We start from the raw sequence: 22,025 nt of genomic DNA on the forward strand, positions 1-22,025 counted from the left end.
AGATTTTAATCAGAGAGGCTGGTAGCAACAGCAGCGTGGCCCCAAGGGCCCAGGCATCACATCACATTATAACCCAGCCCAAACAGAGGCGCCAAAATGGCCAGGCCTGAAATAACAGATAACCCTGCCAAATCACATCATCATCCAACCCGCTGTGGTCTTAATCTGCCTCATCCTCCCGCACTAATGAAGCTAATGGAGAGAATAAGCGACATGCTCTTTCTTCTCTCTCCCTTTCCCAGTCAATATCATCTCATTAATGGCATTGCTGCTCGTGTTGGAGAGAAGATCTGAAATGTTTTTTTTGTTTTGTTTTGGGTTTTTTTTCCTTGCATTCCTTTTAGGGTACGAACATGAACAAGTAGAAACAAACAAATATCCAAACTGTAATGCTCAGTAGCTGCATGAGGCTGTGACAGATGAGAGAAGTATATTCTTTGAAATGTTTAAATTACATTTTTGTATTAATGACTCAGTCTAATGTATTATTTAATGCATGTCTTTGAGCATATTCACACCTATAGTTCATTTACTCTAGTCATAATTAATGAGCTTCAGAAGTATCAAACCTGTCTTTGCTCATGATAGAAATTACAATTAATGTGGAGCCAGAGACGTCAGTATCTCACATACATCCTGTGATTATATGAACACGGTGTTCCTACGTCGTCCATTCTTCTACTTATTGTGTTTGAGTCCGTTAATCTAAGCTGTTCATATGCAACTTTTATTGTTTTGATATTGCATTGTTATGCTCTTAGGCAGCCTTTTGTTTATTGCTGCAGTTGAAATAAGGAGAACTGCTTTTGTGCCAAATGATTTTATTGCATGCAAGCAAGTTCCCAATGTAGTGTTGATTTTGCTATGTGTGCAGTAGCTTGTATACAAACAGATATCACAAACATTACATTTTCAATATGCTATTGAAATAAGGGTTATTAAAGGTTATTACTGAAAGTGGTAGGCACCCTAATCCCAACCTAATAATAACCTAATAATCCGTAATCCTGTGTTATTAGATTATGTGATTTTGGGCTTTTGAAAATTGTTTTCTCAAACTTTTTCCTTTTAAAACTCTATTTTCTTTCTTTCTTTCTTTCTTTCTTTGAAACCGAGCATCAGATTTATTACAATGGATGTGACTTTAAAGAGTTAAACCACCATATAATTAGTATTATATAGTTTCATATAATTTGGTTTTACATTCTTGATTCTGAAAGCTAGTTTGGTTTAATGTTTATTTTAAATAAACAAACCTTTGCCTCACACAAATCAGTTGCTATGATTAATGGGCGGCTAGCATGGCATGGCAACTTGCAGAAGCCGATCCTTGAGCAGCACTGTAAGTCTAACATGAGCTGGTATTCCAAACAAATTGGAATATCTGACACAAATTTGATAAAAATGTATCAATCACCAGTCCATCAATTTGCTAAATTAACTCAGATGTCCATGGGGCAGTTTACAGTTCGATATATGAGCCTGTCACTGAAGGCTTTTTCCAAACTGTGTCTGTCTGCGTATGCGTTTAGAAAGTACAGCAACTTTTTGTAAATCACAAAGAAAACTAACCACGCCTGTCAGCAGCGTTATTGTGTCATAGTCATGGTTTCATCCATGAAACTCTCTCCATGCCGTTTAATATGATATATTCATGATATACAATATATGGTTTCTAGAATTTTCCTTTCAAGGTCAACCCTGACTTTGGGCACTGAAGGACAAGGTCCAGCACTTACCCAACCTAGGTCTCATGTTCCTCAGGTGTCGTTTATTGTTGTGACGTTTAAACACAATCTGTAAAAAACAAAAAAAAAGTGTTTGTTATATAAAGTTTGTAGTTTCAGTCATTGGATTCGGCGTGACCTTCACCTTATTGTCACCTAAGTGAAATTGTCTTGAGCAGTTATTGATAGCTAGTATCGAATGATATACTCAAAACTGTTGATGCTAGAGTGCTAGCAAACAGACAAACAGACAATTACATACTCCCTCCCTTCTGGGGGATGGATGTTACAGTCAGAGAGCTAGATGATATATGTGGGGAAACAAAAGCAGAATGTAAAATAAACTTTAAATTAAAAACGTAAACCTTTGTGAAACTACACTGAATAAAAGGGATTGGCCACCTCTTGGATTTACGTAAGCATCTTGCGTGAATTTAACACAAGTGCCTCATGCTTTAAAGTTAAGTGTAACTATATAGTGTAGAAACTACATGATATGCAGGGAGGCTATATTAAATTGTTCACATCATGTTCGAGTGAAGTAAGTCAATAACTTACTGCGACACTGCACGGGGTTTCAGGAAGGCATCCATCTCAGTCAAGTCGAGCAGCCGCCTCTACTTTTTTTGGTATACCGAAAAAAAGTAAATTGGGTGGATGTTGCATTAAAAAAGTCGAACTTATAATTTGAACACAATAATTTCATGTTTCTATGAACGTAATTAAATCATGAAGGATCCGTACGAAATTCAACAACTTAAGTTGTTCTTGTTGAGATGACCTGATACAATCTAGTAAGAGTGGTTAGTTGCTGGACTCATGAAATTCACAAGATCGCACGAGATGTCAAACTGCAGGAAAATCACTGGAGTTATAAGAGGCAGACAACTACACCCACACCACGTGTTTGCTATTTACTGTGGTTTAACCTGTCAAGGACAAAAACGTACAGAAAATTCTGCATCAAGCCTTGTAATCATAGCTTTCCTACTTTTGCTAAGCCTGGATTGGTGGCATGGTGGTTAGTGCTGCTGCGTCACAGTAAGAAGGTCCTGGGTCCATAATCCACAGTCTGGCTAGTTTGCACTGGTTTCTCTCTGGGTAATCTGGTTTCTTCCCACAGTTAAAAGTCATGCAGTTGTTAGAGTTAGGTTAATTGGTGATTCTAAATTACCTGTCAATGTAAGTGCAAACAGTTGTTTGTCTCTATGCAATAGACTGGTGAGCTGTCCAAGGTGTACCCTGTCTCTTTAACTCAGTTGTTTAAGTTTCTGCCAAAGCAAAACATTTGTGTGCAACCAATGTCCACTATTGAATCAAGTAAATCCAACATGGCCTTTTTTTCAGTGTATACAGGAATAGGGAGAGTTCAGTCTGTTTTGTCTTGAGCTTTGTTCCTTAAGTGAAGAACAACCAAGAAATCCTAATAAAAGTACCGCATTTGCAGTACCTCTAAAAATGACAGAAACTTGACCTTGCAAGGCTCTAAACGTAACTGGGGTCATCTTGGCACTAATTGTGAATTTGATGGGACTATATTGTAAAGAAGTCATGGATTGTGTAACATGAAACCCTCTGGGTAACTTTGTCAGTTGCTTGTCAGCAGGATTTTGGACTAAACTCTTCACGGATGTATTGCTAACATAAGTAAAAAGAGCTCACGGGGTCATAATGGAAGAATATAAAGGTTTCTAGTATTTGGACAATTAGGATTTTCTTTGTATTTTTTTATGTACTCTCACAGTGATTTTAAATCAATCAAGATGTGACTGTAGACTTTCTGCCATCTTTATACAACCTTCCGTTTAAAACACTTAACAGTAACTGGAGATCATTTTACATATAAGGATGGCTGCCTGAAGTCTATAGTCCATGGACATCACAAACCGCTGTGTTTCCTCCCTTGAGATGCTCTGTCAGGTCTTTATTGTAGCTGCCTTCAGTTGTTGCTTGTTTGTGGTTCTGTCTGCCTTCAGCTATGTCTTGAGTAACTGAAGAACCATGTATATGTCTACATTCATGCTGCTGCATCTAACAACTATTAAATCCTCAGTAAAACACAGAACAAATATACATGCTCATACCAGAAAAAAATCCTCCACCATGACATGTTTAATCCAGAGCTGAATTCAGAATTCCTGCTCCTCACATACAAGGTCTTAAATAATCAGGCCCCATCTTATCTTAATGACCTTGTCAGGGAACAAAACTGTCAAACAATGAAAAAAGTCTCAGTCCAACAGTTCAAAAAGTTCAGAGGCCCAACTGCGACTTCTGCAGTGGCCACATAGGAGTCCCACAAGCCAACCACGGTTCCTGGTGGGCAGCATTGCTGGCGAGATCCTTCTGGTGGCCTGTCACGGGTCTGGCGGCAGTAAAAAGTTCCGGTGGGCAGCTGGAGATCCGGTGGCGTCGACATAGCAGCTCTGGTGGCAGACCCCGGACCCGGGGTCCAACGCAGTGACGTTGCATGGAAGGCAACCTGGGACATGGACGCGCAAGCCATCCTGGATGTGGATGTGGAAAGTGAGGAGCGCTGGTGGCATGGACACTGCTTCCTTGTTGACGGCGAGGCCGAGCCAATAGAAATGGTAACCTCCTGTTCATCTGTTTTTTGATCATCTGTGACTGAATTCACCAAAACAACAGAGTCCGATGTACTCACTGCAGTGATTAGTGTTGCTGGACCTTGGTCAGCTGACCCCGCTGAGAGAGTTGAGGAGTAGTGTGATGATGATGGCGTAATGGATGGTCGGAAGGTGGAGCAGCGACTGGAGACAGGCAAACCATCCGCTGGTGCTGTGAATACCAGGTTGCAAGGGCTTCTAGGAGGGCAGCTGGACTCTCCCTGCATGGACTGCCCATGCCAAACAGTTCGAATCTGTGACTCGCTCTCAGATCCAAAATAATTTCTGGGAAACTGGGGAAACGCTGTGGATGATAGGAAAATATAAAAAAAGACTAACTGTAAGTGTCTTTTGTACTTATCCGTGGCCTGGATTACACTCTGGCAATAATCCCACAGTTGCGCGAGCATTTCCTGAGTCCACTGTGGCTGGATTGTTCTCTCAGGGAATGCGAGGAAAGTAGGACCCAAATGCAGGACTCTCTGTGAGGAATGCAGTGCATTTATTTACAGTGCAATCACAACAAGATGCAGACTGAATCCCGTGTGTGCTTCCGGTGAATGTGTGTCCCTGACTCCCGTGCAGTATCTCCTCCCAGTGACTATGGTCCATGTTTCCACTCTCTCTGTTTCTAAATCCCGTGTGCTTGCTCTGTCTTCCCGTTTCTGCGATCCTGCAGGAAACCACAAAAGCAGCCATAAGAAACTACTCTCTAACGGCAAACAACACACTTCCAAACATCTATGTTCACTGGGTAAACTGTCGGTTTCTCACACAGCGATCCAGCGTTGATGGGAGCTCAGCCACTCAGTTAAGAAGCTCCTGAGACGATGCTGATTAGCTGCAGGTTCCCTGCAGGCGGGAACACACTCGACAGCTCCGGAATCAGACAGAAACCAGGACACCAACATACACGTAAAAAGGGAAACTAGGGGCAACAGCACAATACATACACATGGCAGGTCACGCTGCAAAGACCGCCAACCCAAGATAAACCAGCAAATATAAAAAAGTCCATAACTACTCATGAACCCTGGGTCCCCAGATCCAGGTCGTTGACAATCCTTGTAGTACCATATCACCCTATTAGAGCACTTCGCTCTCGCTCTGCAGGCCTACTTGTTGTTCCTAGAGTATTTAAAAGTAGAATGGGAGGCAGAGCCTTCAGTTTTCAGGCCCCTCTTCTGTGGAACCAGCTTCCAGTTTGGATTCAGGAGACAGACACTATCTCTACTTTCAAGATTAGGCTTCAAACTTTCCTGTTTGCTAAAGCATATAGTTAGGGCTGGACCAGGTGACCCTGAATCCTCCCTTAGTTATGCTGCAATAGGTGTAGGCTGCCGGGGGATTCCCATGATGCACTGGGTGTTTCTTCTTCACTCACTTCCTCTCTGCACTGAATTACTGTCCTGTCTTCCTACCCCCACCCCAACCGGTCGCAGCAGATGGCCCCGCCCCTCCCTGAGCCTGGTTCTGCCGGAGGTTTCTTCCTGTTAAAAGGGATTTTTTTTCTTCTGTTCTAGCATTGTAGGGTTTAACTTGCAATATAAAGCGCCTTGAGGGAAATTGAATTGAATCGACTGAGATACGATGCAATAGGCTCTGGATCATGATGGGTTCAGTTCCTTCTCCATACTTTGTACTTCCTATTATGTTAGTAAAACTTAGACTTGGTTTCATCTGTCCAAAATATTTGTTTCCAGAACTGGGAAGGCTCTTTAGATTTGCCCGGTCCTAGGTTTTATGTTGAGTTTGTCCAGTTGACACCTATGGTATCCAAAGATAACATAGTTGATCACTTCAGTGGTGGAACTTGTCTGACAGTATGTGTGTGGCTTTCCTGGAAAATGGTTTCTTGTATTTTCTACAGTCATTAAATTGTTTAAAAGAACAGAAAAACATGCTTAGCTTGTGCGTATCTGCCATCCCAGTACGTTACTTGCTTGTAATTAAACAGTTTTGTCACATCTGTTTTGACTATAGATGCTGTTGATGATGTTTTGATTAAAGAGACCAAGACTAATTACATTTATATGACCCTCGTGAGTTTAATAAACTCCAGGAGTTGGTTAACAGTCTTTTGCTTAAGGAGTAATAAGCCTGTGACGTGTTACAATGTATTTATTTGTTTTGTTTTTTTCATGGAAATGACCAAATGTGTTTGTTGAATCAGGACTCAAGCAGAGAAATGAACAGGTGACTACCTGATTTTTCTTTCCATCACAATCCTTTGTGCCCTGCATACAAATATTCATGACATATCAGTACAGCTTGTGTGTACAATGCTGAGAAAAGCAAAAATAGCTGATGGCTGTGAGTGACCTAGTCATGACTAAGGCCTCTGAGAGATTCCAAAAGAGTACAAAACATGCTCAATTTTTAATCCCTTCAAGTAGCTGGAAGCCGGGGCTGAAGAGTCACAGTGCAATGAGGGAGGGAGGCTACTAAGCTGCCTTGGATCATTAGTTGAGGGCTAAACTTTCCTCCTACACACACACAAACACAAACCCCTAAACCCAAGTTCTCTGTGCCGCTCCCAAGTGCACCCTTATATCTCAAGGTGTTTATGTTTCAATCACAAGAGCCACAGCAGTGTGACCACAGCGTTCTGCATGACTTGCAAAGCTGCAGCTCCAACAGCCGTCCCTCACTGCTTCAGGAATCAGTTTTTTTGTGGTATAACAAGTCTCAACTCTGGAAATTTGCTATTGGCTTTGTGTCCCACTTTCTGTGAGGAACTTCAAAATAAATCCATCACTGTCCCCCGTGGAGAAATGTTAAGAAGGGATAGAATCGACCTCTGCCTGTTTTTTTCCTATTGTTTGAACATCTGTCACATGCAATATGGCTTATACAGTTGTGATAGAACATTTTGCAACAATACATCTCATGGCTCTGTTCCAGTGTTATTTCAGAGAGTCTGTGGAAAGTAAACAGAGTCTAAAGTCAAAATTCATTCCTATATATACACATATCTATATATCTATATGTATATATAGATATATAGATAGATAGATAGACAGATAGATATGTGTGTGTGTGTGTGTGTGTGTGAGTGTGTGTGTGTGTGTTTGTTTATCTGAATGTGAATCTCTACTAAAACTTTAAGTGGCAATTATCAGGTCAGCAGTTTCAAACACTGTGGGCTATATGAGAAATACATGTGTGTAATTCTAATCATCACTTGAGTCTGGTCAGTGAGTCAGTGCGTTTATCCTTTGTTATGCCAGTTTTCCAAACCCTGTTATGAACCTTTATTCTCAAGTTAGCTTCTCTTCCTCCCTGCAAGGGAGCATGCATTTACTGAGAGTAGGCTGCAAAAAGCTTCAGGAAATTATCAGCCCATCCCCAGTGTGGGGAAAGCTGTTTCTTGCCATTTTGTTTCCATGGCAATGTTGATGAGCTGGTTGTTTAGTAAGGATGTGGGTTGGTGGCTTGGGGTGCAGGGAACCTTTGCAGCTTCCAAGTCAACCTGGGTATTTTAACAATTCATAAAAGTGTTGAAATCAATCTGAGCTTAGGAGATTTAATTAATCTTCCTAACTCTCAGAGTGAAAGAAAGAGAGCGTAAGAGATGGAATGAGAGAGGGAGAGACAGGTGGAAAAATAGACAGTGTAAGGTTTAACGCTCATATTGGCTGACACAAGGGAAAAGCAGCTTTTAAAGCATTTAGCTGTAATTTCATTCAGGAGTGACATAATTGATTTTAATGAGATGTTTATGGAGTGAAGTGCCGGTGTTGCTAAATCATTTGCAAGTCTGCCTGACGGGTACTTGTGAGGCTTGCACCAGGGAGAAGCAGAGAGGCACACAAACCTCTCCTGCCAGAACTCCTCCAGCAACTCTCAGCTCATCTTTACTCTTTCCTGCACACCACTTAATACATTTGGCTTCTTCTTATTTTAATTAAGAGCATATTTAAATTAAATACTTTTTTATGACTTTGATTAGGCTTTTGTACAGGTTCAGTTCTAGTCCTGCTGACTTCTCCTGTATATAGCATACACGGTGTAACTGACTGACAGGCTGTCACATTGCTGTTATGAGTTCCCTCTGGGCCTGTGTGCTTTATAACAGAGAGAATAGATGGCATCATGACAGAGTGCAGCTCCTGCCCTCAACACTAAAAGGAACACTGCCTGCAATGAAAATGGCAGTCGAGCTGAATTCTTTCCATTCAAAAGCACAAAGTAGTGTTGACTAAAGTGCCCATTTAAAAAAGTACAGCCCACTGAACGGTCATTATGATTTCATATACACGAACAGTATCACTTCTCCACCCACTGGCAGGCTTTGTTGTTTTGGAATAAAAACAAATGTGTTTTTTAGGTAGCAGAGTGACGACGCCACCAGAGATTATTTAAATACATAATCTGAATCGTCTTTCATTTTTCAGTATTAGGGCTGAAGGATAGCACGCCTTCTGCATATCTGTGTATGTGTGGAGTTCTCCCTGTGAATGTCCGGGTTTCTTCTGGGCACTTTCTTCCTTAATATAAAAACATGCATGTTACATTAGCAGTGCTGTGTTCAAGGTACACAAAATATCAAAGTACATAGAGTATATTGCAGGAAGCCTGCAGTTACAGACAGAATATTATAAGGATGGGTTGGGTGTGTCCTTCGTGGCCCATGATATCCCAGAATTCATAGCGCGTCCCAGCCAATTCCAGTTTCTAACAATGGCGGCCGCTGCTAAGTTTTTAATATTGCTCTTATTAATCTTTCTGGGTCACAAAATAAACTTTAAATATATTTTCAGGCAAGAAAGTAGCTGTGTAAACCTCAAATATCTGCTTGGTTTATCAAGATATTGCATATTTGCAAAAGTGCTCCAACGTTTTCGGAGACGTCTGTTACCCACCAGCTCGATAGCGAGCCAGGAGCTCGAGGGTCACTGGAGCCGCCGAGAACAGTGAACTCCCGGCACATTGTTCTCAAAACCCACCGCCGCCATTTGGTACTCAGGTGAAACATGATATATAAGTCACTTAGACAACCTAAAAATCTTATTGTTTGGCTTTTTCAGTGTTTTATTTGTTTGTGTGTAAATAGGTTTGGCTGAGATTAAAGTTATTAGATTAGATTAGATAAAATTAAACTTTATTAATCCCCCGGGTGGGTTCCTCCGGGGTTTTCACACAGCTGAATAAACTTCCGGGCCACCCGACCTTCTGAGGACCCGGCCCACGTAGACAGCAAAGGACAGGTCCTCAGGAGGATGCAGCCCATGAATTTGGACACCCCTAATATACACAAATCATTGAATATCAGGATTCCAATCATTTCCAAGGCAACAGGTGTGAAAAACCAAGGACTGCTTCTACAAACAGGATAAATGTTACAAAAGTGTTGAAACTGAAAAAAGCTAAATTATACTCATCAAACTATATGCATCAGAAAACAAAGAAATGATATAAAGTCGCTCTAGTAAATTTATGCTACATACATTCAGCAGCCACTTTACTGCGTAGACCTGTTCAGCTGCTCATAATCCAAATATCTAATCAGCCATTCACATATCTTTCTTATAACTTTCTCCAGAACCAATCACTACAGACCCCCAAACTTCATGTGGCCACCAGATGAGCTCAAGAACAGTGTGTAGAGAGCTTCATTGAATGGGTTTTCATGGATCAAGCCTTAAAGCGCAGTGGTGTAAAGACGCCACCACTGGACTGTAGTGCAGAGAGGAAACGTCCTCTGGTGTTACAAGTCTGACAATCCGGTGGCTTGGTGGTTGCTAGTAGAGCGGTACTGGTCTAACTGCATTGCAACGGTACAGTTTTGTGCAGGGGGGAATTTTGATGTGGGATTGTTTTTCAGGAGTTGAGCTTAGTTCCAGTGAACACAAACCTACAACCTGCATGTGATTTTTTATCTGTGCAGTCTGATATGCACTAATCTGAAGAAGTGCACATTTGGAGGGCAGAGAGGTTGGGTCACGTGAATCATTTTACCACTCACACTGGAAAAACAAGTTGAAGTCATACATGTCACAGATTTTTACACATCATTTATTTATATGTGTACTCCTAAGTGCCAGTCCTAAGCCTGCATGAGTAAGTAGGATTGTGTCAAGAAGAGCATCGACATGGCCAAATAGCGCTGGTTAACAATGACCACCATAGGTTCTGTTGGCCTACAGGGTGCCAGTGCAAACTGTGCTACTGTTGGACGAAGACAGTGAAAGAAGAAAGGGAGAAGCCATGTTAGAAGGCAGAGAGAAGGTTCTAGAGTAGGGACTTTAAATTATTACATGTGGTAAAGGGAGAAACTCATCATCAAGAGGAGGAAGATAGATATACTGCGTGTGCAGGATACCAAGCACAATGACACTAGCTCTAGTTCTGACATGATCTAGATTTCTTACCATGACAGGACACTTTGAATCCATTTCTGGTGTGAGGTGGGTCATCTTGAACGAGGACTATGTGAATAGTGTTGTAGAGATGAAGACAGTGCCAGACAGACTCCTGAGACTCCAGCCTAAACTCACAGGGGTGATGTTGAATGTTCTCAGTCCTTCAGGTTGGATGGCAAACGAGAAATTCTGGAGCAAGTTGGATGAAGTGGTAGAGAGTGGAGTGACCTCCACCCCCCACAGGATGGACAAGACTAGAAATGGTTTCAGCTTTAAAAGAACTTGGTATAGGTTAGAAACAAACGATTGGTTTATGTTACAATGATTGCTGGTTCTTTTAAAACTCATTCTTGGTTGCCATAGTGACACATCGCTGCTTTGACAACCCGTGTGCTGCATACATAAAATATTTTCCTTAATAAAATGCATTTTTTTTAAAAATTCATGCTGTCGAAAAACAAGAAACCCCCCGCAAATATGTTGCGTTTCTCCCATTTGCTGTTAGACTGCACTGATTTAACGTGAAGCATTAGCAGTTCTGTAATCAGAGTGGATCATACTCATCCTGACTCTTCAGAAGAATAGTGTGTTAGAGTATGCTAACCCCCAGCACACAAGATCAACAGCCTCCATTTGACACCTACACTAAAATAAATTCACACTCCCATTTGCCTCAACACCTTCTTCTAACACAGATTATTAGTACCTCACACTCCTCCAGGCACACACTCAAGCCAGTTTGCATTTTGAAAAGCTCACTGACTATCATTGATTTAAGTGCATCCCTGGACACGTCCTATGGATATGAATATAACTGCACACAGCCACACATGAACAAACAAAAACACACATGAATTCTTAAGCTGCAGCACTGTGACGCTCAATCAGGGCTCAAATGTGGGAAAATAACAGGTTTGATAGGTTTGTTGTTGTTTTTTTCCAGAGCCTTCCCAAGCACCCTAGGGTATGATTTCTGTGCAACAGCTGAGGAGAGCTGTTGTGATTGCTTTTCAATCAAGCGAGACAAACGTTAATTTAACCTTTTTTTTCCGCAAGGAACTGCAGAATTATAGGCTTCATTTGTGAAGTGTGTATGACTGGCACTTTCTGATAGCTTCAGCAGTGGTCTTCTATTTAGACCGACTGTCAAGAATTCAATGTAGGAATATACTGACAGAAATAAAGGTGGTAACGTCTTCCACGCACAGTCTGTGATTCTTTTGTCATATCAAGCTTTTGTTTCTTGTTTATTTAACTTGTTTCAATGGTTTGTTGTATCTGTATTAAATCAAATCACTAAACAAAAAGAGATTCCGTTAGTAACACCATGACAACATTACCCAAACCCTCAGTTACAGGCCTCACGTGCCTGATGTAAGTCAAACTCACAGCAGTTAGATTCCTGGTTTCAATATCCTCATCGGCTGTTGCCTTTGCACATGGATATTATCCAGCTTGCTCCCACAGTTCATCGACATGCTTGTTACGTAAACTGCTGATTCTAAATTGTGGTGTACGAGCATGAGGCTGTCTCTCTGTGTTGGGCCAAAGCTTTAGGATGTGCCTTGCCTCTTGCGCTCTATGAGGTGCAATATGTTCCAGCCTGGCTATAATCATACACATTTAAAAGACAGCTGCTTACTCGGCGGCTGCTCAACTTTCTAACTTTAAAACAGAAATGTTGTTTGGCTTTCAGCCATCATGTTCCCAACTGCTGGAGTCAGGTCCTGTCAGAGCTTAGATATGTGTAGGACTTTTCGTTTTTCCACTTCTTTACATAACTTATTTATTTTTTATATTATTCAAACTCTTTTTTTTAATTTTCCCCCTATTTTTTATTTTGCAAATGACTCACATTTTCTTCATAACAACAGCTTAGTTGGATGTAAACACATAATAATTCATTACTCGGTTATTACTGGAAACCTCACCGGGTTTGTGTATCTCTTGCTGAGTAGCAAGATTTAGAGTTGCGTTTAAATAATCTTTTTTTCAATGAAAATGAAAGATATATAGTGTATGTTCTCATGAACTTGGAAAACCTCGAGTTTGATTAAATATTCTTCTGTTATGTCAGATTTATTCCCATATTACTTTTTTGTTTCCCCTGTCAGAATATATTGCTTCTTGCAAGCTGCTTTCAGAAGTCTCTTATCAGTTCATAAGACACTGGCAGTAAAATATTCAGGGGCATGCCTATGGCATGAAATATGCAAATCTATACGTGAGCTTTGATGTGAGGCGTTGATTTGACGTCACAATATTGATATTTTCCTTACTTTGGACAAATCTTTGCTGGTGTTATGAGCTAATGTGTCATGTGCTGTATTCCCAGTTAATGATCGTTTCTCCCTCTTTGTCTTGGTTTGCAGACGGATGCTGCACTGATGTATGATGCTGTGCACGTGGTGGCCGTTGCTGTGCAGCAGTCTCAGCAGATCACTGTCAGCTCATTACAGTGCAACCGACACAAGCCCTGGCGTTTTGGAAACCGCTTCATGGCCCTCATCAAAGAGGTAGATGCTCGTCTACCTGCTCTTCATTCCATCTTCCTCCTTAATATACACAGCACCTTCACACAGAAAACACACACTCTCAGGAAAGCTGACAGAAACAGCATGTAAATAAGGCTTAGGCAGTCGAGAAGAAAGGGAATATGAATAAATAGAAATTATTTATCCGTGTATTTATTTATATGGAAATCATTTTTCCTGGCGTCTGCACATGCCTACACCCCTGAGGAGGGCAGCCATATTGGGCCGGTTGTCTGAATTTCAGCATTAATCATCCAGGCAGAAACAAAGACACTGCATCATCTGAATTTCTGTTAATTGCTCCAGCAGTTTGCAGCATGGGTGAAGCCAGATGAACAATCTACAGCTCCCTGTCTGTGGAAAATATGCAGATTATCATCCTATATTTAGGACTTGATAACTCTCTAATCTCCTGTAGTTTGCAGAGATCCTGAGACTATTGAGCTGACAAACACATGAGAACCATGGATGTACTTTTATTCTTACAATATTTACAATATTCTAACAAATGAATACAAAAAGTGCCTTGAAATAATTGAATTGACCTGAGTTGAACTTTACTAAGTATCCAGGTTTTAGTATGCTTTAGCATTTATGAAAACAGTGTTATCTGATGCACTGGCTTACATAAAAAAATTATTGGGATGTACACAGTCACAGGATTGTCACATAACACTATCCACAGAATCTTTGCTACATCTAATCTTTACAGAAGCATTCAGATGATAGTTACTACACAGTTGCAAGAAATGTATGAAATGTATACATAATTCCCATGATTGCACCACATATTTCATAACTTCAATAATATTAGTCATTGGTTTGGCATTCAGACCCTCAAGGCATTATTGGTTTATTTTTTTAAACAGGACATCACATATTGAGTTATGGATTAAGAAACCCAGGACAATGGTTTCTTAATGACATCAGTGGGAGAGTTCTGAGGCAAAAACCAAAAACTCGAAAAAGCAGTGAAGCCAAACGTTTGTTTGACCTCAAGACTTCCAGTCCATACTCGGCACAGATGTTACTGTATACTATGCTGTCCACTTGGTAATGGCGTTCCATGTATGCCCTGCTTGCTGGCATCTTGCACCCTGCTGTTATGTGCTGGATTGTCTCAAGGGCAGCCTGCACATGGGGTCTTGTCTCATGTGATAGACCCTGCCCTCTATGGATTTATACTTTGAGCTAGTTCCTGTGCTGCCATGATTAGTGCCTCTTTGCAGGTATTTGGTGGTTGCCGCTTTCCTAGCAACCTCTTCATGGTTTCCATTTGCCTGTGGAATTCCCAGGTACTTGTAGTTGTCCTCAAGGTGGACAATGTTGCCTTCCGGTAGTACGATCCTCTCAGTTCTGACTACCTTCTCTCTCTTTGGTACCATCCGACTACACTTCTGCAGTCTAAATGACATTCCAATGTGATTGCTGTATATCCCGGTGGTTTGGATCAGTGAATCAATGTCTCATTCAATCTTGGCATACAGCTTGATGTCATTCATGTAGAGGAGGTGGCTGATGATTGCTCCATTCTGTAGTCGGTATCCACAGCCAGTCTCCTCAATAATCTCACTGGCCTTCTGTCAGCCATTTTGGGTGTTTCTCATCCATTAGCTGCTGGGTCATTTGTGCTGCCAGACACTCGACGAGTGCAGTCAGCTTTTTTTGCAGTCAGCCAATCATGTCGAGGCCTGCTGCTGTCCAACTCTTCATACTGGAGACGTGTTCGTGGATTTCTGACACAGTGATTCTTACTGGAACTTGTTCAGGGAGTCCCACAAAATTGATTTTGTTCATCTGGACGTAGACCATTGATCAACAACCACTGATCAATGACCATGAGTACCATTCACAGAGAGTTGGGGAATGGCTGCAATCACAGCATTGTAAGATGGTGACAGATGTACCCTTAGGCCCCCTCCTCCATTCAGAGATGGTCTTTCCCTTTTCACGTAAATGGCCTCCTTGACTCCGCCCTCAAACCAGCGTTCCTCCCTGTCCAGGATGTTACATCCTCATTATTGAAAGAGTGTCCACTGGCCTGAAGGTGTGAATAGACTCCTGACACATACGGGATCACTACAGGTTTTCTGTTAGGCAGCGGTTGTCCTTCTCTCCTGGATCAGCTGGAGCTTTCTTTAGGAGCCTTCCCAGCTTTGACATAACCACATTTACTCAGGGCCTTCTTGATGTTCTTCTGCCTCCCTGGCTGCTGTGTCTGTGGGGATGGTGTTTGCTCTGTGTTGTAGCGTCCTGATGACACCCAGTTTGTGCTCCAGTGGATGATGAGAGTCAAACTTTAAATACTGATCCGTATTCATAGGTTTACGGTACACATTTATGTGAAAAGGGAAAGACTATCTCTGAATCGAGGAGGGGCCTAAGGGCACATCTTTCACAATCTTACAGTGCTGTGATTGCAGCCAACTCCCAACTCTCTGTGAATGGTACTCATGGACATGATAAGTGGTTGTTGATCAATGGTCATGACAATTTGTATATTAATGATCAAGGAACTGACCTCCCAGCCCATTTTTCCTACAGTGGGCTGGTTTCAGTCATTATGCAAATGTACTGTTTATAAGATTGGGGAAACCTGCAGTCAGCTGAGACTGAAGAAGTCACCTGGATGATGATGAAACATTTCTTCCAACTTACCTTGATGATGATGAGCATGCATCAAGACATTTTAACCCACTTTGGCAAGAACTCCCTAAAGCTAGTTCGTCAGTATGAGCAAACAGCATGTAAGAAGGCTGATTACAGGAACCAGCTGAGATTCAGCCTCAGATGCAAACAAAATACGATTACTCCTAAAAGTCTGCAAATGAGCTCTTCAGTTTCGGGCCTCCAGACAACTAAAATCCTCCAGAACGCACAGCTGAGACAAACAAATTTTAACATTGACATGCTAAAATCCAAAGAGGAGCAGATCCGACACGGATTTACAATGCTAGATGAGAATACTCATCAAAAGATGTTTGAATTCACTGATAAGGCTCATCTGGCCCAGCAAAAAAAATTGTAACCCAGGCAACAAAGGAAGTTTGACTTACTTGTTGTGTGTCAGAAACCACAGCAAAATACAGAGTGTCCTCAGCAGCCAGCAGAGAGAAGGATGCCACACACAGGACAAGTGGGTGACGAATTTCTCGTACAGGTAACCCAAGCAGAGAAAAGCAACCTCGCAAAAGGGTTGAACTTTGCCGTGACACTGAGATAAATCTCACTAGTGGAACTAACCACAGCCACAGAATTGGAGATTATGTAACGGAATTTCAGGAGCGGGAGCACACCTCCAAACACGCTCCTTTCGGTTGTCATCTATATAGGATCCCCCAGTTCTGCAAGCTGTTCATTCTCGTTTACGTGCAAACAAGGTCCATTCTCACTGAATGCCTTTAAACACAGCTTATCTTTCAGGAGTAACGTAATTTTACTCACCCTTCCATTCGCTACAATCATCCTCTCGTCTGTCAGCGTGTCAGACGAACAACTACTAAGGCTCTGCATCCATCGCTTCTCCTCCGGCAATCCCAGAAACACACCGAATGTCACGCGCTTCCAAAAAAACGAATGCTGACCACCTCCTAGCAGTTTTCTCGCCACCGACATACGGTCTGCTAATCCATCAAGTCAGTCGTCTCATCTCCGCTAAATCCAGTCATGAAGTAACTCCAGCTGCCCGCCACTTAAGCGAAAACCAGCGAGGTCGCCCGCCAGCAGAACTCACAGCTCCTCTCACGTTGCTCCAAAACAGATCACGAAAAAGTCGACGGACGTCAACGCTGAACCCAAGCTTCCAAACAAATTGCGGCTCCAACCGCAAAAGCTACAGCATACTTCGTAGCTCCACCCACCCGCCAGCGCCAGGTAGCAGGGGGAAGATCAGCTCTGTTCTCCTTCCTACTAACACCATTTCATGCAAGCTGGAAATCTGTCGCTAGCTCCATACTCTCTACTGTTCTCCATCGTCGTGATGTTTCCATCCCTCCTTTCACTAAATGCTTAAGCAAATTGGCAGCTAGATCCCCGGTTCTTCCCTATCCGCCATTCGCAAACGCAGCAGCAAGCTTCCTACCACCGTACTGCCAGTTTCTCAGCAAAGACGACACACACACACACACACACAAAAAAGGGCACCAAGTCACCATATCTCCATCCCTCAGTGACAATATGCAGTATGCTTCGGCACAGAGTTGCCAGGTTCTCGGCCACTCATCCCTCCTCTGCTACGTGCTTGCTCATAGGGGGTCATATGGTTGTTGGGTTTACCTCTAGACATCCTTGCAGGGTCTCGAGGCGTCTGTCACTGTGGCTCGGTGCTGTATAAATAAGTCGAATCGAAAGTCAAATTTTTCCGCTGACGTCTTCGTCCTTCATATCGCTCAGTTATTACTGCTTCTAGGGGATGCCTTCTTTGGGGATCTGCCAGTCCCCTTCGAGGCCTTCCCCAAACTGCAGCTCAATCCATGTCCAAGCATTCACCTTTACCTATTACAATGCAGTCAAACCTAAAATGAGGACGTGGGCCCAGCTAGTGAAACAGCAATTCGAAACAACAACATTGTAGACGTGGAAGCAGAGCAATTACGGACAAAAGTTTCAGCCTGTCTCGACAATGCAAAGCCCCCAGCATCCAACATCAGCATGGAGGAGAGGAAGGCACTCGCATCACTTGGTAATGACAACAACATTATCATCCTTCCTGCAGACAAGGGGCAGGTACACAGTTTTGCTCATTCAGAAAGACAATCAGGAGAAAATTTTGTCACTGCTCAGTGACAAAAATACTCATGAGCTCCTGAAATGAGACCCAGGAAGTGGCTACAGGAAGAGGGTGACAGACTGTCTGAAGCAGTTAGAACAAGACCAGACCTCATACCACAGGCTATACCCAGGGGGATCTACACCAAGTCTGTATGGTTTACCAAAGATACATAAACAGGATGTACCTATAAGACCGATTGTCTGTATGATCAACTCGGTCATCTATAACATTTCAAAGTTTCTGGCTTTGATCCTCAGCCCACTGATAGGCAGCTTTAGGATGACTGAGAACCTTCACAGACATGATTTTAAATTTGATTCTAGATTTAACGGGGGGCCAGCGAAGAGAAGTCCGTATATGAGAAATATGCTCTGTCTTTCTAGACCTTGTCGTGAAGCATTTTGAAGACTTTCCAGGGAGTTTTTAGGACATCCAGATATACTAATTTACAGTAGTCCAGCCTAGAAGTAATACATGCATGAATTAGTTTTCAGCACTCTCTGAGATAGAGATATTGTGCAAGCAGAAAAAAAACTGCATATTTGTTTAAAAAATGCATTGAAGGACAAATTGTGGTCAAGACGTTCCTCACAGTGTTACTGGAGGCCAAGGTAATGCCATCCAGAGTAAGAATCTGCTTAGATACCATATTTCTAAGATTTTCAGGGCCGAGCACAATAACCTCAGTTTGATCTGAATTAAGAAGCAGAAAGTTAGCGGCCATCCAGGTCTTTATGTCTTTAAGACATTCCTGCAGTTTAACTCACTGGTGTGTGTTATCTGGCTTCATTCATCTTCAACTAATACTATGGGAAAATGTTTCTGAGATTTTTAAGATTCACCTAGGAACCAGGTTCAACCTTTCTCTGGTTTGTAGTCTGTGGTCTTTAGTCAAACAAATCAGCATCCAGTCAGGTTCCATTCCAACGTGCTCCTAACTTCAACAACATAGTCAGACTGTCTGGTGCTTTGCTTTCACACAGGTGAACACAGCTGAAATGAAAGAAGCGGTGGATAGTCTCCGTCTCCTTCTCATTTAATGAACACTCAGAGCAGCTCCTCGGGGTAATTAGGTGATCAAGTGAAGAGGTGGCTCTCTGTCATCAAGAAAAAAACAAAATGAATTGGCATTTCCATGGAATATTAAAATCCCTAGCCTATAAAACAGCGCTGTTACCGGATTAAATCAATAAATACTATTTATTGGTTCAATTATGTTTGCATCTGGCAATAAATATTTCTATGTTCCGTATCTCTTTTTCTGTGTAATTTTTGAGTTGTGATGAAAGCTGATATTTTTATATAGTATGAAGTAAAACACCTATGAGTGGCTGAATTAAAAAAGTTTTTGCAAATAACAGCGGGCCAAAATTCCTTCACAGCAATGTGAAAGATTCATTGCCAGTTATCTGGCATGTATATTATACATACTATATGTTATTTCTGCCAATGGTGGCACAACTAGTTATTAGGTTGTGTTTTCCATAAAGGGCCAGGTGAGTTTAGATGGCTTTCTCTTGGTAAAATAATTCATTATTAAAACTGCCTTTTGTATTTAATCTTATTATTTTTGTGGAAAATTAAAATGTGTTTCATCTGAAACATGTATGACCAATATGCTAAATAAATAAATAATTAATGAGGGGGGAAAGTCTCTTTCACAGCACTGCGTATAACTGTAACTAAATCTTCCACGTGAATGTTCTTCTGTCATCAGAAGGCGTGGTTTAACAGAAAAGGGTTGTTTGTTTGTTTGTTTTTAAAAAGTGAGTCTGGTGTTTCCAGTGTGCTTGCCAAAGTATCTTTGGGCAAGATACTAAGCCCAAGTTGAACTCCAAAGGTTAAATAGTAAATGAACTGGTTCTTAGATAGCACTTTTCTACATAATCAAAGCACTTTACACAACTTGTACATTGACCCAAGCACTCTCTTCAAAGCTGTTTCTAAGTGCTTCCTATCTAACATTCAAATGGCCTGGCCTGTATTTGTATAGCGCTTTACTAGTCCCTAAGGACCCCAAAGCGCTTTACACAACCAGTCATCCACCCATTCACACACACATTCACACACTGGTGATGGCAGCTACATTGTAGCCACAGCCACCCTGGGGCGCACTGACAGAGGCGAGGCTGCCGGACACTGGCGCCACCGGGCCCTCTGACCACCACCAGTAGGCAACGGGTGAAGTGTCTTGCCCAAGGACACAACGACCGAGACTATCCAAGCCGGGGCTCGAACCGGCAACCTTCCGATTACAAGGCGAACTCCCAACTCTTAAGCCCCGATCGCCCAAATGCATTCATACTTCAATGGATGCATCAGAGAGCAACTTCGGGGTAGTATCTTGCCCAAGGATATTTGGCAAGCAGACTGGGATTGAAACACCAACCTTCGGGTTAGTAGGTGACCTGCTCTACCACCTAAGCTATAGCGACCCCAAATCCATCCATTGGAGTATACATGTGTATGAATGTTAGATAGAAAGCACTTTGGCAGAAAAAGCATTACGAAAACTTTACATCAGCTCCCAGTCCATGTTAGAATTTGTTTTAGAGAGTAAAATAGGGGTAATGTGAACTTACATGCTAGGGGGCTAAGAATCAGAATCAGAATACTTTATTAATCCTGAAGGAAATTATAGGTTACAGCAGGCAGCATGCTAATGCTGCATGCACACTTACAAAGGAACCTTCTAACCAATCTTTACACAAACATCACGTTGGGAGACATGTCAGAGATGTAGGCTGATAGGAAAAACAACGGAAATACATAACATGAGGTGAGAGGAGGAGAAAAAAAACCTCCACTCAGACTGAGCTCCTAATGGGAGATCAGTTTGATAACAGAAAAAACACCTCAGCACAAAAAGCACATGACTGTCAATATACCATAGAAACACATAGACAAGCAACAGGGATGGGTAAAAGGTGAGAGACAGCCCGTGTAGACAGCGCATCCGGGCCTGCAGCATATGCGCTGGTCCCCTTTGATCCACCATCTGCATCGGGAGGGAATAAGCGTTGAAGGCGTTTGGAAGGGGAGGGGGGATGAGTGTATATCTGCATGTGTATATATATGTGTGTGTGTGTGTGTGTGTGTGTGCGTGTGTGCATGTGTGTGCGTGTGTGTCCAGAGTTCAGCTGAGACAGTGTCCTTCACCCTGCCAGGCTAAGTAAACAGTCTTCCAGCCAACCCAGGTGGCCTTGCGTAGGATAGGAAGAAACAGTCTGAGCACAGTCTGTTATCAGGGTGTTTTTGTTCAGCTCCAGCCTTGAGGTCACAGCTGGCGCCGAAGTGGTAGCTGCATGAGATGATGGTGGTTTTTACTTTAGTGCGAACAACTCATGTGAATTTCAAAGCTGTTCTAGCAGTCCGACACTGGTCTCTCAGTCTCCCGTTGGAGAGCAGTGAGCTTCTCCATGATGTTATCCAATTTTCGCTCAGCAGAAACTGTTGGGACTTACATATACAAATGACTCCTTACAGGGTTTTTTTTTTACCACTTGAACACAAAAATCAAATAAATCAAATCAAAAACATATGGCCCAAAATGTAACTAATGAATTCGTACAATAAATACAGTTACCAAACTGAAGACACTTTAAGAAGTGTGCCTTGAGTATGAATGAAAAGGGTATGTCTCAGTGCTGTGCAAGTACATTTCGTTTTACTAAGGTCACTTTTGGAATACCTTGCAGTCACTATTAGCTCTCTGTTTGCCTTTTCACATATATTTCATGCTTTGAACCACAGAGTATGTTTGAACTACATTGGTTATGGAGACCATATTGTGGGGTAAAGGCAAAGGTCAGCACACAGGACTTAACTGTGACTTACACAAATATAGTCAGCCCCTCGCCAAAACGTGTAACAGACATTCCAGTCCACCGTCTCCTTATTGTACTTTCTCTCTTTGAATCATGAAATGGAAACACATGTCGAAGTTGTAGTAAGCTGCAGGAGCAGCACAGGCACATATTTAATTTAAAGCCAACATGAAA

At 42.1% G+C, this 22,025-nt stretch overlaps 1 protein-coding gene across 3 annotated transcripts in view; it reads left to right on the forward strand.

The window, feature by feature from the left end:
* The window catches only part of grik2 (glutamate receptor, ionotropic, kainate 2), a 346,843-nt gene that overhangs the window by 173,679 nt on the left and 151,139 nt on the right, over positions 1-22,025 (forward strand). For all 3 annotated transcript variants that reach the window (XM_084942889.1, XM_084942892.1, XM_084942890.1), the window contains exon 8: positions 13,092-13,235. In XM_084942889.1, coding sequence (XP_084799015.1) covers positions 13,092-13,235 — 144 coding nt within the window. The remainder of the gene's footprint in view (positions 1-13,091; positions 13,236-22,025) is intronic.

The sequence above is a fragment of the Perissodus microlepis genome, chromosome 11, assembly GCF_051167445.1.
Source record: "Perissodus microlepis isolate ML-2025 ecotype Zambia chromosome 11, ASM5116744v1, whole genome shotgun sequence".
In the NCBI taxonomy this organism is placed as follows: domain Eukaryota; kingdom Metazoa; phylum Chordata; class Actinopteri; order Cichliformes; family Cichlidae; genus Perissodus; species Perissodus microlepis.